This window comes from Aphidius gifuensis, linkage group LG1 (assembly GCF_014905175.1).
Source record: "Aphidius gifuensis isolate YNYX2018 linkage group LG1, ASM1490517v1, whole genome shotgun sequence".
Taxonomy (NCBI): Eukaryota; Metazoa; Arthropoda; class Insecta; order Hymenoptera; family Braconidae; genus Aphidius; species Aphidius gifuensis.
This window is the reverse complement of record NC_057788.1, coordinates 10,561,854-10,580,937: the sequence shown is the minus strand read 5'-3', so window position 1 is coordinate 10,580,937 and position 19,084 is coordinate 10,561,854. Positions and strand designations below refer to the sequence as shown.

The 19,084-nt window shown below is 26.6% G+C and overlaps 3 protein-coding genes across 3 annotated transcripts; 1 reads left to right on the top strand and 2 right to left on the bottom strand.

Moving 5' to 3' along the window:
* Positions 1–475: 475 nt before the first annotated feature.
* On the bottom strand, positions 476–2,609 carry LOC122847937. The gene is made up of 2 exons (XM_044145798.1): positions 2,256–2,609; positions 476–2,170 (listed from the first exon to the last, which is right to left on the bottom strand). Exons 1-2 carry the CDS (start codon positions 2,539–2,541, stop codon positions 852–854), a joined length of 1,605 nt encoding a protein of 534 aa, XP_044001733.1. The 5' UTR covers positions 2,542–2,609; the 3' UTR covers positions 476–851.
* A 772-nt stretch (positions 2,610–3,381) lies between these two features.
* On the bottom strand, positions 3,382–4,347 carry LOC122849335 (F-box/LRR-repeat protein 2-like). Its single transcript, XM_044148064.1, has 2 exons — positions 4,084–4,347; positions 3,382–3,969 (listed from the first exon to the last, which is right to left on the bottom strand). Exons 1-2 carry the CDS (start codon positions 4,345–4,347, stop codon positions 3,382–3,384), a joined length of 852 nt encoding a protein of 283 aa, XP_044003999.1.
* Positions 4,348–12,594: 8,247 nt separating this feature from the next.
* On the top strand, positions 12,595–14,430 carry LOC122849244 (putative odorant receptor 69a). The gene is made up of 5 exons (XM_044147951.1): positions 12,595–12,716; positions 12,912–13,011; positions 13,572–13,607; positions 13,944–14,157; positions 14,420–14,430. Exons 1-5 carry the CDS (start codon positions 12,595–12,597, stop codon positions 14,428–14,430), a joined length of 483 nt encoding a protein of 160 aa, XP_044003886.1.
* The last annotated feature ends 4,654 nt before the right edge of the window (positions 14,431–19,084 follow it).

Here is a 19,084-nt window from a genome sequence, read left to right as displayed (position 1 = left end):
TTCAAAGTTTGTAATCTTACTATACATACAAGTAAATCATTTGAGAAATATCTAATCGTGTGATATTTTTTTGAGTTTGATGAGTGACATGCTTTGTTCCTGGAGATTTAAATAAATTCAATTTCATCTTATTGTATTTATTTTTTTATTTTAAGTAAAGATACTTAATGGTTGATTAAATAAATGAAAATATTTTTTATTTTTGAAATATATTCATTTTTTATTTTTGACAAATTTTTCGAGATATTTGTATCTGTATGAATATTTGATTAGGTGAATAATTAATTAAAACAAAACATAAATTTATTTATCTATGTCCCCAAAAAGCTTCAATTTTTAATTATACCTGTTTATTCATCCTACCATTAATAATCGAAAAACGTGAAACATCGAAAAAAATGTGAAAATTCTGAAGTCTTAAGACAAATAATTTGCTCGATAAAAAAAAACAAAAAAAAAAATAAAATTAGCCTGTTCTTATATATATATTATTATTCTTATTATATATTATTATTAACATATGTATCGGTTGAAATATCGCCTTGAAATGGCAATACTCAATGTAAAAAAAACTTCGTTCATGAGCTCTTCTTATTTATTTTTATTGTTGAGGTATTAATTGATGAAGTTTCTTTAAAACTAATGTTAACAACATTGAAAAATAAATTATTTTTTCTCTACGATTTTACTGCTTATCAAAAGCAATATTAATCAACAATTTTTGAACATTATTACTGCAATTTAATTGCTTAATCAAACTAATATATATTTCTAATTTTTTAGATTTTATTACTTATTCAAATCAATATTTATCAATTTTTCCTATGCTACTTAGTTACAGAATTTTCTTTTTATTCTGTCATTTCATTTTGTTTCATGAAGTGTTTGTCTTTCAAAATTGGAGACGAAATATTAATTGTAGCACAAATAATCAAAAAAATCTCATCCAAATATTTTACAAGGCCTGCTGGCATTGTATCCTCAACGATTTTAAAAGTTTTTATTCTTGCATTATATCGCTCTATATGAACTCTTGCCTTAGCTATTTGAGCAGTTTCAACAGCTGCTGCTTTTGATAATTTTTGTTTTTTATTACTCAAAAATGGAGGTCGAACGAGTTTCCAACGATTTTCAGCACAAATTTCATCAATGAAAAAACCTTTATCAACCATAATTGCATCACCTGGTTCCAGTAAATTGATCAACTCACTGTTCTCAAAAATATGTGTATCAGACGTTTTTCCCCCCCAGGCTTTGCTAATATATACCATACAACCGTCAGGTGAAATACCAGTCATTATTTTACCTGTATTTACTTTTTTATACGTTGAATTAGTCAGAACTTGACAACACTGTTCCTTTGGTTTTTGTAAAGAAATCTCAGTACAATCTAGTACAACACGAACATCTTCAAAGCCAGCAAAACACAATGGCATATTCTTAGAGACTGTTTCTTTAGATGGCCATTTTATTGCGAATTTTAACGTCTCACTTAACAAATCAATCATTTCATAAAATACTGTTTTGCACTTGTTTGTAGTGTAACAGGGGAAAACAATTGCTAAAAAAGCATATGAAAAATTTTGTTTTAATTTCATATATGTCATGATTACACGGTCATATAAATCCATTCGTGTTGAGATGATATTTTTCAATTGTGGCCCAAAAGCTATTTCTACAAGTTCTACAATGCAGTCAATAGTTTTAAATGAATTTATACCAGTAATTGTACTTAATTGTCTCTCGTTTTGAATGAATGTCATAAATCTTGGTTGAAAATCAGTTGTAGATACTTGTACACCAATGGTTGCACGTGGTACAGCTTTAAAATAATCATCTCCACTGGTTGCTTGAACACTATTTACTGATGTTACTGATGTTGGCTCAGTTGTTGAAGTGGTGGCTGATGTTGATGCCACTATTTCGTTGACATTTATATCTACTTTGTCAATCGTAAAAACTGATTCAACTGTTGAGTCCACATTATTATCTTCGACGTTCATCTCCAAATCCATTGAATTTTTTCCAATATTATTTTCTTCTTTTTCTTTTTGACGTAAACGAGCGCCATATCGCTTATCTCTTGGACTCTCCTCATAAGTAGTTGGTAAATTACATGATGGGACAGCATTTTTTTTTAAAATGTGCCTTGATTTTGCTGGATCGAGAGCTAATTATTTAAAACAAACAAAAACTTGTTACTTGTGATGTTGAAGTATTTAGAGTTATGTTTACATATAGATAGGTATACTTACTCTTCGTATAATCATCGTAATTAAAATGCAGAGAACATACCATTGCTCTTTTATTTACTGTTTTAATTTTTAATGCACGTTTCCAAGCATCACATCGATTTATTTTATCAAAATCACCGAAATAATTTTTTACTTTGACAGGTTGTTGTTTGTCTAACCTCGGAAATGCATGGAAACTCAGATCTCTATTTTTCCCAGAATTACTGTGGCACCCAGAAACTGAACAATAATGAGGTCTTGTTTTTTTTTTTATTATCAATTTTGGGGAAAATTTTGTACCAGACATTTTAAACAATTTGTAAAAATATTATTTGTTTATATTGATTTAGCATAAATATATATACTGCGTGTATACCATGGTATACCAAACCACAACGAATGACTGCATGAAATAGTTTCTAGAAATTTGCCACCAGACTGCACTAGACGTCAGGGCGAATTGTCCAATATGAATAGTAGAGTGGGTATAAGTGGTTTCGAAACTCGTTGATAACAAGTCTTACATTGTAATCAAAAATATTCAAAGTTTAAAATCGTAAATGAAAAAATTTTGCATATCATAAATGATAACAAACAAATAAATTCTGCTGTAATTCATTGTCAGCTGTTAAAAGTTAAACCCAGTGTATTATCAAAATATTATACATGAAATAACTTTACTGATATTATTCTTGTATTTATTTTTTCATTATTTGAATTAAGATACTCGATGGTTAAATAAATAAATAAAAATATTTTTGAAATATAATATTTGCTTATTTTTATTTTTGACAAATCGTAAGACATATTTTTGTCTGTATGAATATTTGTTTAGGTGAATAATTAATCAATCTATTTTTGTTAATTTATTAAAAGAATATATTATCATTTATCAATAAGATGCGATTGTTATTTACAAATTTGTAAGTATCAACAATAAATTGCACGTTTGTCAAAAAAAATATGAAAATATTTTTTAAAACCTGTAATGACATACGTACGATTAAAGGTAAAATTAATTGTTCCATATAAAAAATTATTTGAGAAAGTACATTTATTTTTTAACTTTGTTTTACAAAAATATTGACATTGTCATTCTAATTGTTATGATTCCAAGTAATATATAATAAATTAGAAAAAGGTAAATTTAATAAAGTTTATCAACAACTAACCATTGAGATGTAATTATTGACTTATTAGAATTATAAACTCTTTTCATTAACCGTTTATCTACATTTATGTGTAAAATAATACCATTTGTACGGTTTTCAGTTGCCTGATCAGCAGCAATAATCATGTTAATTGTTATATTGTCAGCAGAATAGACATTAAGAATTTCAAGATCTGGATTATTTTTTATAAATTGAATGATACCAGCATCAGTAATTTTGTCGCATTGTTCACAATGAAATTCTTTTAATCCCTTCAATTTGATAAGGAAGCTGTCTGTAATTATATCGAGAAAACTTACAACTAATTTTTCTAAATTTTCTAGATTTGTTAAAGCAGCGAGAGCTGTTTCAGTAATATCATAGCAAGCTTGGATATCTAAACTTTTTAGGTATTTACAATTATTAGCAACAGCAATGATTGTACTATCTTCAAGCTCTAATATCGTACACAAACATAGATGTTCAAGATATTGTAATTTTGATAATTTATGAAGAACAGATCGAGAAGAAAATGGCCCACCATCAACAGCTGGTTCTATAATGCATTCATCAATTTCTAAGCGCTTAAGTTTTTTACAATTTTTTGAAATCGCGATTATTGATTCCTCATGGAGGTCAGTCAGAAAAATCAATATTAAACATTCAAGATTTTTCAACTCTGTCAACTTTTTTAAAACAGTATCCATCATAAAGAAACTTTTTATTTCCAAATGTTTTAAATTCTTGCAATAATTAACAATTGTATTTGCTACGTCAGGCATTTCATTACAAAAAATTCCAAGATATTCCAAATTTTGAAAATTCATCCATTTCTTGAGAGGAATCTTAGCTAAATCATAAGGACCTCGTGGAATATCAAGATGTTTTAGATTTTTGCATGTACAAAAAATAGTCTCAAGTACTTTTGTAGAGAGGTTTTTCGCATCAAAGCCAGTACCCATCGTTAAGTCGATATACTCCAAATTAACGAGTTTGTTAAATAGAGTAAGCCTTTTGTGTATATCATATAGTCCAATGCTAAGATGAACAAGTGTTGTTATATCTGCTATTTCATGAAGGTTTATGTTGTTTAGACATAAGCCAACTGATGTTAATTTTTGAAGATTTCTAAATTTTTGTACACTCTAAAAATTATAGAAAATTATTCAAATAATTTCATTTTATTTATTTGACAGTATTGTTTTTCACTGGTAACACATGAAAAACTAGTTAATGTTCAATGACAACTTACCATGTAAATATTTTGTTTTCGACCCCATGCGCATATAGGTTTAGAAAATAAATGAATTTCATTAATTTCTTCTGGAAGACTATCAATTATTGCAGAGAGATTTATGGTCTTATTCGAGTAGTTGTGATCCACCGTTATTTTGATGCATTTTAATTTATCCAACTGTGTAAATGCTTGAACAAAGTGATCAGCATTATCAATTAAGGAATTATCATCAAATTTACATTCCAAGGTTGTTAAATTTTTACAGTGATCACCAACAAATGGCATGATACTTGAATCACAAACATCTGAGAGAGACAATTCATTTAAATAATTTCCACATCTTAATAAAATTTTCTCGAGGTATGATTGGGTCAACAAACAGTTATCATAAGAACGTCCAATTGATGATTCACATTTGTATTCTTTAATGTTATACCAAGCTAGTTGACATGCCTCTTTCCATTTGGTACAAACTAGAATAAAACATATCAGATTTAAAAATTAATAATACAAACATTGATATTTTATTAACAAAAAAGAAACTTTATTTTGATATTCATCAATAATATTCACCTTTTTCCATGTCTATCCTTTCTGGTATTGGCAACAACATAATGATTTCTGCTAATGAGTCGTAATCCAATGAATTGATGACAACTTTTTTTTTATTCTTGTCACTATCATAAGAGGTTTGTTGATCTTTTACAATACATATTCTTTTTGCACTCATTCTAAGTAAACTCTGAAAATATATATTAAAACAATAATGATGAATTTAAATGTATTATACAGCCAGTATAATAAAATAAACAAAAATAACCATCAAAAATATATATATTCTAAAATATAGATCAATTAAAAGTTGATGATTTATCAGTAAAATCAACATCAATAAAATTATATTTAAAGCTAAATAATATTGAATGTCATGCAACATGTTAAAATACAGTTGATACACAGGATTTTTTTATAAATATAATTGTTAAAATTATAAATTTTCATTTACCTTAATTTTTTGATTAATTTAGTTGTTGATGCAATAAATTTTTTTCCTTTTCAACACACAATGGCATTTGAACTGTGGTTACGTATTTTTTTTTTTTAATAAATGTATTAATCAAATAAAAATTTAATCAGACAATTCGGTAAATACGTTTGATCGTTACTTTTGCTACTGTTTTTTGTTATTTGTTGTTATCCTTGATATAATATAAACAAAAAAATAAAAAAAAACAACACTGTCAGGGCCGGTTTTTTCGTCCAACATTACAGTTAACTGAGCATTAACTAACTTTAACTAACTAAGGATTAACTACTTATCGATTGATATTTTCAATACTAAAGCATGTAAAAAACGCAGTCGGTAACCAAATCCTTAGTTAGTTAACTAGAGTTTAAACCTTAGTTAACTGTAATGTTGGGACGAAAAAACCGGCCCTCACATGGAATAACGTATCAACGTGATCGTAACTAGATGTCTACGTTACCAGCATGGTTTTAATAGCGGTATTTTCAAATAAAAGTCTCAAGTTGTAAATAAAAAATTTTGAATGTTATAACGAATAAATTGTGCTGTCATTTATTGTTAACTTTCAAAAGTGTATCATCAAACTACATCAAATAACTTTACTGAGTACTTTATTTGTTAAATTCAATCTTCTTGTATTTTTTTATTGTAAATTAAGATACTTAATAGTTCATTGAATAAATAAAAATATTTATAATTTTTGAAATATAATATTTGTTTTTCATATTTTCGAAAAATCTCTAGAAATATTTTTGGCTGAATAAATATTTGTTTAGGTGCAGAATAATTAATTTATTTATTCAATGCTTATTTTTTAAAATAAATAAAATGTAATTATCATGTTTAAGAATTTACCTTTCTTACAAATTTGTATCAACAATAACTGGCACATTTTTTAAAAAAATATAAAATAATTCTTTTAGCTACATCAAAGCTGTAATGACATATGTACGATTAAAGGTAAAAATAATTGTTTTTATACAAAAAAAATTAATTGAGTTAATATTTTTTAACTTTATTTTACAAAATTATTATCATTGACATTAAAATTTTTATGATTCCAAGGAATATCGCAAACGTAAGTTATAATAATGGTGTTGTTCACAATATCTTCACGATGTCATTGACTTGGTATAAGGTACTTTGTATGTGTTTTTTAAGAATAAATTATACTATGGTTTTAATTATGTACGTTCAACGACTAACCATTGAGATTTAATTATTGACTTGGAAGATTGTCGTATTAAAGGATTAAATATTTTTATGTATAAAATAATATCATTTGTACGATATTTAGTTGCCTGATCAGCAGCAATAACCATATTAATTGTAATATTATCAATAAAAGTGACATCAAGTAATTGAAGATCTCGATTATTTTTTATAAATTGAATAATACCAGCATCAGTAAGTTTCTTGCAACTATTACATTTAAATTCTTTTAATCCTTTTAATTTAATAATGAAGCTGTCAGTAATTATATCAAGAAAACTTACATTTAGTTTTTGTAAATTTTTTAATTTTGTTAAAACATTTAGACCTCTTTTAGTAATACCTGTGCAACGTTGGATTTCTAAACTATTCAGGTACTTACAATTATTAGCAATAGCAATAATTGTACTATCTCTAAGATTTGCAGAGAATCTTAGATGTTCAAGATATTGCAATTTTGATATCTCATCAAGAATAGATCGAGAGTCACGATTAATAAATGGTAATATATAACAACAAGGCATTTCTAAACGTTTAAGTTTTTTACAAGTGTTTGCAATTACAGTTATTGATTCCTTATGAAGCTTAATCAGACCATTCAATATTAAACATTCAAGATTTTTCAACTCTGTCAACTTTTTCAAAGCAGTATTATTTATGCGATGAGGATAAGGTATTCTCAAATCTTTCAAATTCTTGCAATATTCAACAATTGTATTGGCCAAGTCTGGCGTTATATCACAAGAAATACCAAGATATTCCAAGTTTTGAAAATTTATCCATTTCGTGAGAGGAATTTTAGCTACATCATAAAGACCTCGTGGAATATCAAGATGTTTTAGATTTTTGCATGCACAAAAAATTGTATTGAGCATATTTGTAGAGTAGCTGGTGTTCGTTTCATAATTTACAACCAGTCTTAAGTCAATGTATTCTAAGTTTACAAGTTTATTGAATAGAAAAAAGTCTTCGGGGATATCATATAGTAGAATGCTGAGATGAAGAAGTGTTGTTATTTCTGCTATTTCTTGAATAATGATTTCTGACCAGAAGCCATGTAATGTCAATTTTTTAAGATTTTTAAATTTTTTTAAAGTCTGAAAATAATAAAAATTTATTTAAATAATTTGTATATTCATTCGATTAATAGTATTGTTTGTCAACAACTTACCATGAAAGTATTTTGTTTTCGTTCCCACGAAGGTTTAGAAAATAAATGAATTTCATTAATTTCTTTTGGAAGACTATTAATTATTCCAGAGAGATCAATTATCATATTATACCACTTATAATTCACTATCATTTCAATGCATTTTAATTTATCCAACTGACTAAATGCTTGAACAAAGTGATCAGCATTATCAATTAAGGAATTATTATCAATTTTACATTCCAAAGTTGTTAAATTTTTACAATGATCACCAACAAATGGCATGATCCTTGAATCGAAAATATCTGAGAGAGACAATTCTTTTAGATATTTACCACATCTTAATAATATTTCCTCGAGGTATGATTGTGTCAACAAACGATTATCATAACAACGTCCAATTGATGATTTACATTTGTATTTTTTAATGTCATACCAAGCTAGCTGACATGCCTCTTTCCAATCGGTACAAACTAGAATGGAACGTATCAAATTTTAAAAACAATGATATTTTATTAACAAAAAAGAAAAAACTTAATTTTGATAATAATATTTACCTTTTTCCATATCTATCCTTTCTGGTATTGGCAGCAACATGATGATTTTTGCTAATGAGTCGTAATCCAGTGAATTGATGACAACTTTTTGATCCTTGTCACCATCATCAGAGGTTTGTTGGTCTTTTTTAATACATATCCTTTCTGCACTCATTGCAGCAAAAATACAATTTTTTATCTAAAAACAGTTTAAAGGTTAAAAACACGTGGATCACAGTATTTATTTTTTTCTGTTAGTAAGCACAAGTAAGCATGCCTTTACAACCACATTTAACATAATCTTTATCCGGATTTCCACATTAACTCTAGGTGTACGACCCCCTGCAGCTTTTATAATTTAAAAAATTTCGTAATTGTTGTCTAGTAAAATCCTACTTATCGACAAAAAAACAGTCGGTAGATCTTCAGCTAGATAGCGCGTGAATGAAATTCCCTTAAATCCAAGATGGCCGTGCCTTTGTTAATTATTAATTTTCATGAAAATTGTCGGAAAAATTAGGTGCATGTTCAAGACTTAGAATTTTAAGACTTGAAGAAAATTGTTTTCAATTCAATTCAATATACCAATTACCATTTCAAAAGATTCAAAAATATATCAAATAACAGCGCTGTTAATGGTAATTTATTTGAAAGCAAAAAAATTGCTGATTTAGAAGGCTACTACAAATACTTATATAACGTTATACAGCAGATAACAAGATTAATTATTAATTTATACCTAAAATGATTTATCTCATAAAATTATTATTTCATAATTAATTCACATTATAGACAGCTTAATTTATTTAAACGATAAAACACTTTTAAAAAACTGTTACGTAGGCGAAGCCTATAGTATTAAATTCATACACGTTTTTTTTAAAATGATCATATCTTGTAAAGTAATAAAGGTAGAAGGATCGTATTAGGACCAAATTATTCGTCTATGAAAATACTAAAACCAGGGACTTACTAAAAGTAATTTTAATTGTTAGTTAATTTATTATTAACAAAAAACGATCACCGTGTAATTTTCAAAGTCAAATAATAAGAAAACTAAGAACAAATCATGGATGCGATTTTTTGCCAGGATATTAAGAATGACGGAATTTATAATAATCGAGTTGAAAATTGTTTTTAATGTCGTTGGAAGATTGTTAATAAACAAAAAAACAAAATTGCTGTTTTTTTATGTTTTGCATAACTCTTTAAAATTTTAACTTACAAGCTTTGTTTATAGCTCAAATTAATTGTCTTTTCGATACCGAGAGCCACCCTCTCTTGATAAAATTTGCTCTGATCATTCGTTAATTAGATATCAGCAATTGTTTATAACAATCACTATCAGCCTTTATGTTACAGTCGAAAAATAGTGAAGGAGTGATTTTAGCGATTTTTATCAAGACAGGGTGGCTCTCAGGAATTTAATATCAAATTTTTTGAGCTTAATAAAACTTTTTTATGTTAATTTGTTCAAAAGTTATCCGAAATATAAAAAATTACCGATTTTTATTTTGAACATTTTTTCTTCAAAAAAGAGTTTAAAGCGCATGCGTAAAACTTTCTTTGCTGTGGTTACAATTTGCTTGATCGATAAAATAGTTATTTATATTACCATGTTATTAAAAAGAAAAAAAAAAACTACCATGCATGGACAAATTTTCATAAATAAAAGTAATAAACAAAATGGTTCTAAAAAAGATTTGTTCAGTTTAAAAAAAAGTAAATTGAACGATTTATTTTTTTTATATTTGTATTGATTTCTTTTTTGAACGAATCTAATAAAATTATTAATTACAAGTGGTATAACCTCAAATTTTTTTCATCTGTATTTTGATTTATGTACATAATTTGACAGGTGAAAAACAGCGCGAAAAAAACAAAAAATATTTAATCATATAATTTAAAATTATTAATAAAAAAAAAAACTAAAATGAATTTGGAATAATCAAGAGGAACCACACGGGCTTTCGCCGGAGTTTTGAAAATTTTCAATTTTCAATAGAACGAATCCGTTACTAAAATTTTTTATTTATCTCTTTTCAAGTTTTTTTTTCATTCATAAAATATCAATAAACAATATTATTCAATGGAATATTTTTTTAAAACTATTTTGTACAAAAATCATTTAAAACTATTTATTAAATTAATTAATATTAAAAATACATTTTTTAATATTAATTAAGCAATTAAAATGTTAATAATAAAATAAATTTAAAAATAATTTTATCTTTTTCTCAAAAGTGTTTTTGTTGCATATTGCAATTGTTCCATATACAAGAAGTTATTTAAGAAATTATAATCAATATTAAAATTTTTGTGATTCCAAGTAATATCGAAAACAAGTTATATTAAATTTAAAAAATTAAAAAACTAACCATTGAGATTTAATTATTGGCTAACAATAAGCTTCTTTTATTAACGAATTATATAAATTTATTTGTAAAATGATACCATTTGTACGATTTTCAGTTGCCTATCCCGGAATTTTTGGTTTTTCATTTGTAATTAATTGATAGTGTTGATTTTTTATTATTCATAGTAGAACAATAGATTTTAATACTTTGCACTCCTAGCTACTATTTCAAATTATTTTATAAATTATAACTTATAATTATATAAACTAAAATTTCACCAACTTTTTTTTTGTACTTATTTCTTGTTTTTTTACATTATCTTAACACACCAATAAATACTAATCACTGATGCTTTAGAAGTAATACGTTTTAATTTTACAGACTATTCATTCACGTCAAAAAATATGAGAAATGAAATAATTGTTAATAACTATGCAATTATGAATAACACATGTTTCAAAAATTTGATCATTCTGTTTTGATTTTTATTTATTGTTAACAATATTTTACGCGCTCCTTAAATTTCGATGTGCAATGGGTTGAAGAAGCTCATATCTCAATCGATCACATCGTGACAAAACATTTCATTTATTCACATCACTTCCGCGAATAAGTTTTCAAACTTTACTGTATTTTTTATTTATTTTTTTTCATGTGGCATTTTTGCCATTTGTTCTTTTCACATATGAAATAGTAAAAAAAAAAATCGAAAAACACCGAAGCAACTTAATTAAAATTTAATAATGTTTTTTTATTCTGTTCGTGGAACGTATAATTTTCTGAAAATCGAATGCTTACTCGTATGCACTTATGAATTTTTAAACTTCGAAAGTTTTTTTTCCTCGAAAAAAAAAAAAAAAAAATGTAATTTTTTATTTGCATTGGTTTCATAACTTGCAATACAAACGCCTAACGTGTACCTTATTAATAAAATGGATATTGAGACATACGAAAGAAAAACTTGGAGTAAAGAAACAACGTATGCGTTGCTTCCATACAAGTATTTAACAAAATGTCTTGGTAGTTGGCCTTTAGACTGTGATAAATCCACTTCACTGTTCATTTTTTGTTCAGTTATGTTTATAGAAGTACGTATTTTTTGTAGATTGTATAAGCATAACCACAACACTGAGAAAAAAAGTTTCCGTGTTGAAAATAAGATTTTGAATTTTTGTATTAAAATAATTAAGCTCAAGTTCATGAATGTTTTCTGGTAATTGTATATCTATATGTATATATTATATCGTTCCATCAAAACTATTATTCAATTCGACAGTTCTCATATATACATCTTAAATAAAAAAAACTTAGCTTACATGATTTTAATTAAACATCATGGTAATTTTTTTTCTCTGTGTAGTTCAATTAAAAAATTAATAAAAAATATTACAATCATTATCATTAGCTTACTATGATGATGACGCTTATTATCGAGGTATGTTATGTCTATGAAGATGGAGATAATAACAAAGCTCAAATGATTTCTTTAATAACAAGTGTAGTATTATCAATAACTAAAATACTATTTATTCGTTTAAAAAGTAAAAATATGTTTAAAATCATAAATAATGCTATTAATGATTGGCAATCAGTATTAAATTATGAGAGCAAAAAAATAATGAAGAAGTTTGCTAAAAAAGCAAGAAAAATTTTGATTTATCAAATGGGATTTTCTTTTATGACAGTCAACATGATGATACTTGATTCTCTTCCAGTATCACATGATAATTTAAATTTAACAGCTGATTCTCAATTACTCAATTCATTTCCAATGAAAACAACATATTATTTTGGCTATATTGAACTATCCTGGTACAAGTATACTGCACTTTATTTTCTTCAAATTATCCAGCTTATTTTCTGTGTAATTGGTAATGTTGGTAACGATTGTTATTTTTTTGGCATGGCAATGCATCTGTCTGGTCAATTTGTAACATTACAGTTGCAGACTAAAGATTTCGAAACTGAGATTAAAAAAAGTTATAATTGTACAAATTATATTAAAAATTTTGTTAAAAAACATCAACAACTTATGGATACTGCAAATTGTTTGAAAGAATCATTCAATTTCATCTTAATTGTACAACTTGCAAATAATGCATTTTCAGTATTATTGATGGGTAAGCTACTTATATATAATTCCAATCAATTAATTTATCTATTCTCAATACTATAAGCTGAGAAGCTATTCGTCAAGCTTTTATTTATCTTGAAAAAAATAAATAAATGCAATGACCTAAACTACTAGAATACAATTGCACTGAAAGTGAAAAAAAAGCATAACACTAAAAGGTGATTGTCAACCAACTTGTTGATTGTATGCTGCAAGGTAATCTATCAACCTCAAATTGTTAAAAATAAAAGAATAAATATATGCTTTATGTATAAAATTTGAAGAGGTGAATTTTCAGCATACAATTAACAGTCAAAAAGCATTTATATTTCGACCACTTTCAACTCGATTAACATTTTTTTTTTTTTTTTTTTTTTTTTGCACAAGCAAAATTTTTTTTTCCAAAGTGCATGCGAAGATATCCCTATATATTTTTTTTTACATCATTTGTTTCTTTGTTGTTTCAACAATGTAAAAAAAGTTCAAAGAAAAAAAATATGACAAAAAAAATTTGGGTACCCTGGCTTTACTTTTTTTTTTTGTACATTTTTTAGTACATTTTTTTTAGTATATGCTTTTTTATCTTCAGTGCGACGATATATAAACTATGAATAGGGTGATCGAAATAATAGCCACCTTTTCTAAAATTTAAATTTGAATAATATTAAAATATAAAAAAAAAAAACTTATTTTTTTGTTTTGCTAAAATAAAAAAATAGACAGCTGTCCATTTGTTTTTACTCTATTCATATAGTATTATATTGTTCACCTATTCATAAATGAATTTAAGTTTTTTAACAATTAGTATACAAAATAATATATAATTATTTTTTATTTAAGGTATTCAAATGATTTTAAACATACGATCAGGTGATAATGTCACGACAATTAATGCTATTGTGATAATTTTGGTAGTAAGTCTGCAGCTTTTTTTATACTGTCATGCGGGTGAAGAACTGCACATCACAAGTGAAAGCTTAAGAACTGCTTTGTTCAAATCTTCTTGGTATAATATGCCCAATTATAATGTTAAAAATATTCTCTTTATTATGCTGAGAGCATCTAAAGCATTCAATTTAACGGCTGGAAGTGTTTATAATATTGATATAAATAGTTTTACAAAAATTGTCAAAGGAATGGGTTCATACACTGAGAGAATTTTTTTGTTATTTCTACGGGGCAACCACTACAAAGTGGGCCGAGTCGACATTCCCGTATTTGATTATTCATTTAAACTAGTTTTTCTACGAGTGGTTCCCACTATTTACAAAACAATACCGTAAAAGTTGAAGAATTTATAATTACGAGAATATAATGTAGAAAATATCAAATTATCGCAGAATTATTCCGTTGCGCATCGACTATTTTACGTTGTAATCACGAGTTATTTTAATTTTTATAGAGGATATATGAATTATTCGTGAGTATATCATTAAATATCTCAATAAGACCCCGTAAATATTGAACGTTTTGTAAGAAATTTATAAATACGAAAAAAACTTGAAAAAAATTAGTAAAATATCGACAAATTTTCAAGCTATTGATTTATATTCACGGGATACCCCGTACTTTTTTGCTTAAGTCATTATTTTCACCCGTTGTAATATTTATATGTACAGTGAACCCCGTACTTTGACAGATCCTTTTTTTTATTATGACAACAAGAAATTATCAAAGGCTTTAAAAATAAAGAATTTATATATACGGGGCACCCCGTACTTATAAAAAGAAGTGTAAACATTTGGACGAGTCACTAAATTTATATTCACGAGGTACCCCGTAATTTTGTCTACAAAATAACAAAAAAAATGAAATACAGTGGCCATCTTTGATACGGTGTAAATTGGTTTATCGAATTTTCAAATTTATAATTACGAGGTACCCCGTAGTTTTGTCTTAAATAAACAAAAAAAATTGAATTGCTGCAGCCATCTTTGACACAGTGCTGATTCAACGACTCATCAAATTTATATTTACGGGGTACCCCGTAGTTTTTCCTAAAAAAACAAAATAAAAATTGAATTGCTGCGGCCATCTTTGAGACAGTGCTGAATCAGTGTGTTATCAAATATATATTTACGGGGTATCCCGTAGTTTTGACTAAAAAAAACAAAAAAAAATTGAATTCCTGTGGCCATCTTTGACACAGTGCAAGTCAGTTGAGTGCGAAGCGTCAAACGTGTCACGTCGTTATATCTTTCTTCTCAACTTATTTGCGTATTACTTAATTGGTGCTAGTATAATAAGTGTTCGTTATTACGATTAGTGCTGTGGTGAATTATAAACATATTTTATATTACTGTATGAACTAATAATTTGAGTGAAAGAGGATTAAAGTGGTGAGAATTAAAAAAAACTGAAGATTAAATAAACTGACGATTAAAAAAACAAGAATACATAATTAACTGGAATAGACTCAAACAAGTAAGTAAGTGATAAGAATTTATTTATAATTAATTATATTAATATAGTAATTGCCGATGTTTCGAGGTCATCTCCTTTGTCGCGAAGCGCGTCATTTTTTTTTTTACCGTTACTTTTACACCCTAAGAATCACTCTTTTTGTTTCTTTATCCTGCGTCACACGCATGAGAGAGAGAGAGAACGCTTTGTCTTTCAATACTCGACGATGAAACGAGGAATGCGGGTGAGAGAGGCAAGAGTCTTTGGGTAGTCGGTTGGAACTTGGAACTGCAGCGTACATCAGAGAAGGAAGGACAAAGGGATAAAATTATATATTTTAATTTTTTATTTTAATTTTTTTTTATCGTGATTATTATTTCTAAAAAATATCTCTAAAGGAAGCAAGCTTGAGCGTTGTTATATGAAGCTATTCTAAGTAGAATTTATTTAAAAATTTATGTATTTTTATAATTTTACTGTTACAAAGTGAGAGCTACATTTTATATGAGTATTGTTATTGACTCGTAGTTTTTTACGTTATGCGAGTGACGCATATGACCAGTACACAGTCTCAGCGTTGAGGGCTGTTTTAATGTATTTAAAATTTGTTGATTTATTAATTTGTTTATCGAACGCTTGAGACCATTTTTTGTTTGCCGATTTTTTATGAATAATGATTTTTTTTTTAATTATGATTTTAACGTGGATGAGAAGCTGATAATATTTACAACGAGCTAGATGCATAAACGGAGAAAAAACAAGTTAATTTCTAGAAGTTATTTGACCAGTCACTAATTTATTAACAATGGAATTTCGTTTTTACTTGGTCGCTGGGGGCCGTTTTAATTTATTTAAATGATTGGTTTTTCTTTCTTTATTCGTATAGTTTGTTGTAAATATAATAAGCTTTTTAATAAGTTATCGCTTATAAATAACAGCAACAAAGACCACGTGAAATTATTTATCAAGCGTTTAGGACCATTTTTGTCGATTTTTTTTTAATGAAAAATTATTAAAAATGGGTAAATTATTGCTATTAATAATGACAATAGGAATAATAATTATAATGATAATAACAATCTTTTATATAAATTATTATTTTTAGAAAAATTACTCGTGGTTTCTCCGGTCGAGATATTTTTTTTAATCTTTTCGAGACGCGGGGTGGTTTTAGAAGGAAAGGGGTAATCATATCGCGAAACTTTCATGACACGAAATTGATGTACACAACATATGAAAAATTAACACGTACTTATTTTTTTTTTAACTTTTTGAGACGCGCGTTGGTTTTAGGGGGAAAAGGGGTGGTCAAATGGTGAAGATGCCCAGTAACAAATTTGATGTACACAACATAACAAAAATTTACACATATTGGTTTTTCATTTTAGAATATTATTAATAAATTGAATTTATTTACCCAGGGTGATTTTTTTTTTTTAACTTTTCGCGACGCACGTTAGTTTTAGGGGGAAAAGGGGTGGTCAAATCGCGAAGATGCCCGGGGACAATTTTAATGGACACAACATAAGAATAATTTACACGTACTCATTTTTTTTTTTGGTTAATTATTAAAAAAGTTATGAATTTATTAACTCGGGGAGATTTTTTTTTTAACTTTTCGAGACGCGCATTGGTTTTAGGGGAAAAAAGGTGGTTAAATGGCGAAGATGCCCGGGGACAATTTTAATGGACACAACATGAGAAAAATTTACACGTACTTATTTTTTTTTTTTGGTTAAGGGAGTTCGAGCGAAAAAAGTACAAACAAAAAATGTGACCTAGCGGGCCCCTCAATGCTATAGTAAAATTTATAAAATTTTATGTGGCACCCTTACTTTTTTCTGCGTAGACGGTCCTGTTTTCTACCAATACATGTGCGGTATGACGCTGAAGCTCGCCGCCGAATCGGCCGCTCTAGCAGGGCCGGCTGAAACTCCGTTGCCCCAAGATTTTAGTGAAAAAAAAAATTGGATAGATTTTCTTTTTTTTTTCATTCTATAATTTTTATAATGTAAAATATTATTTTTTTTTTAGAAATCTTTCTTTTTTCTTTCTTTCAAATAATTTTGTTTGAATATATTTCCAAGTTGTATGTGTAAGTGTGTATAAATGCATTGTCCCGCTGTATTTTTATTTTTTTCTAACACTAATACATCGAATAACTTTTTGAAAATTTGACCAGAGGTTTATTATTACATAACAATGATAAAACAATAAATATTGTAAAGTTATTAGACGTAATAGTTTATAATAATAATTATTTAAAATCAAAAAAATTAAAAAAAAAAATTTTTTTTTTGCTTTTTTTTTTTTTTTTCCGAGTAATTACGTCTAATAACTTTACAATGTTAATTGTTTTATTAATTACATGATGTAATGAACCTGTGGTCAAATTTTTATCAAGTTATTCCGTGTATTAGTATGTGTAAATGATTTTTCAAGTTGTATGTGTATGTATAGTTGACCACGTTGTCCCGCGGTATTTTTATTTTTTTCTAACACTACTACATCGAATAACTTTTTGAAAATTTGACCAGAGGTTTATTATTACATAACAATGATAAAACAATAAATATTGTAAAGTTATTAGACGTAATAGTTTATTATAGTAATTATTTAAAATTAAATAAATTTAAAAAAAAAATTTTTTTTTTGCTTTTTTTTTTTTCCGAGTAATTACGTCTAATAACTTTACAATGTTAATTGTTCTATTAATTACATGATGTAATGAACCTGTGGTCAAATTTTCATCAAGTTATTCCATGTATTAGTCTGTGTAAATGATTTTTCAAGTTGTATGTGTATGTATAGTTGACCACGTTGTCCCGCGGTATTTTTATTTTTTTCTAACACTAATACATCGAATAACTTTTTGAAAATTTGACCAGAGGTTTATTATTACATAACAATGATAACACAATAAATATTTTAAAGTTATTAAATGTAATTGTTTATAATAATAATTATTCAAAGTCAAAAAAATAAAAAGAAAATTTTTTTTTTGCTAATTTTTTTTTTTTCCGAGTAATTACGTCTAATAACTTTACAATGTTAATTGTTCTATTAATTACATGATGTAATGAACCTGTGGTCAAATTTTCATCAAGTTATTCCATGTATTAGTCTGTGTAAATGATTTTTCAAGTTGTATGTGTAAGTGTGTATAAATGCATTGTCCCGCTGTATTTTAATTTTTTCTAACACTAATACATCGAATAACTTTTTGAAAATTTGACCAGAGGTTTATTTCTACATAACAATAATAAAACAATAAATATTGTAAAGTTATTAGACGTAATAGTTTATATTAATAATTATTTAAAATTAAATAAATTAAAAAAAAAAATTTTTTTTTTTTTTTGCTAACTTTTTTTTTTCCAAGTAATTACGTCTAATAACTTCACAATATTTATTGTTTTATCATTGTTATGTAATAATAATCTTCTGGTTGAATTTTCAAAAGGTGATTCGATGTAGTAGTGTTAGAAAAAAATAAAAATACCGCGGGACAACGTGGTCAACTATACATACACATACAACTTGGAAAATTATTTACACAAACTAATACATGGAATAACTTGATGAAAATTCGACCACAGGTTCATTATATCATGTAATTAATAGAACAATTAACATTGTAAAGTTATTAGACGTAATTACTCGG

Coding starts and splice junctions, on each gene's coding strand:
- LOC122847937 (XM_044145798.1), bottom strand. CDS start 2,541: ATGTCTGGTACAAAATTTTCCCCAAAATTGATAATAAAAAAAAAAACA. Junction 2,171..2,255: donor TTACGATGATTATACGAAGA/GTAAGTATACCT, acceptor TTAAATAATTAG/CTCTCGATCCAGCAAAATCA.
- LOC122849335 (XM_044148064.1), bottom strand. CDS start 4,347: ATGGGTACTGGCTTTGATGCGAAAAACCTCTCTACAAAAGTACTTGAG. Junction 3,970..4,083: donor GTTTCTTTATGATGGATACT/GTTTTAAAAAAG, acceptor AAAAAACTTAAG/CGCTTAGAAATTGATGAATG.
- LOC122849244 (XM_044147951.1), top strand. CDS start 12,595: ATGATGATACTTGATTCTCTTCCAGTATCACATGATAATTTAAATTTA. Junction 12,717..12,911: donor GGCTATATTGAACTATCCTG/GTACAAGTATAC, acceptor TTATATTAAAAA/TTTTGTTAAAAAACATCAAC. Junction 13,608..13,943: donor TATGCTTTTTTATCTTCAGT/GCGACGATATAT, acceptor GTAAGTCTGCAG/CTTTTTTTATACTGTCATGC.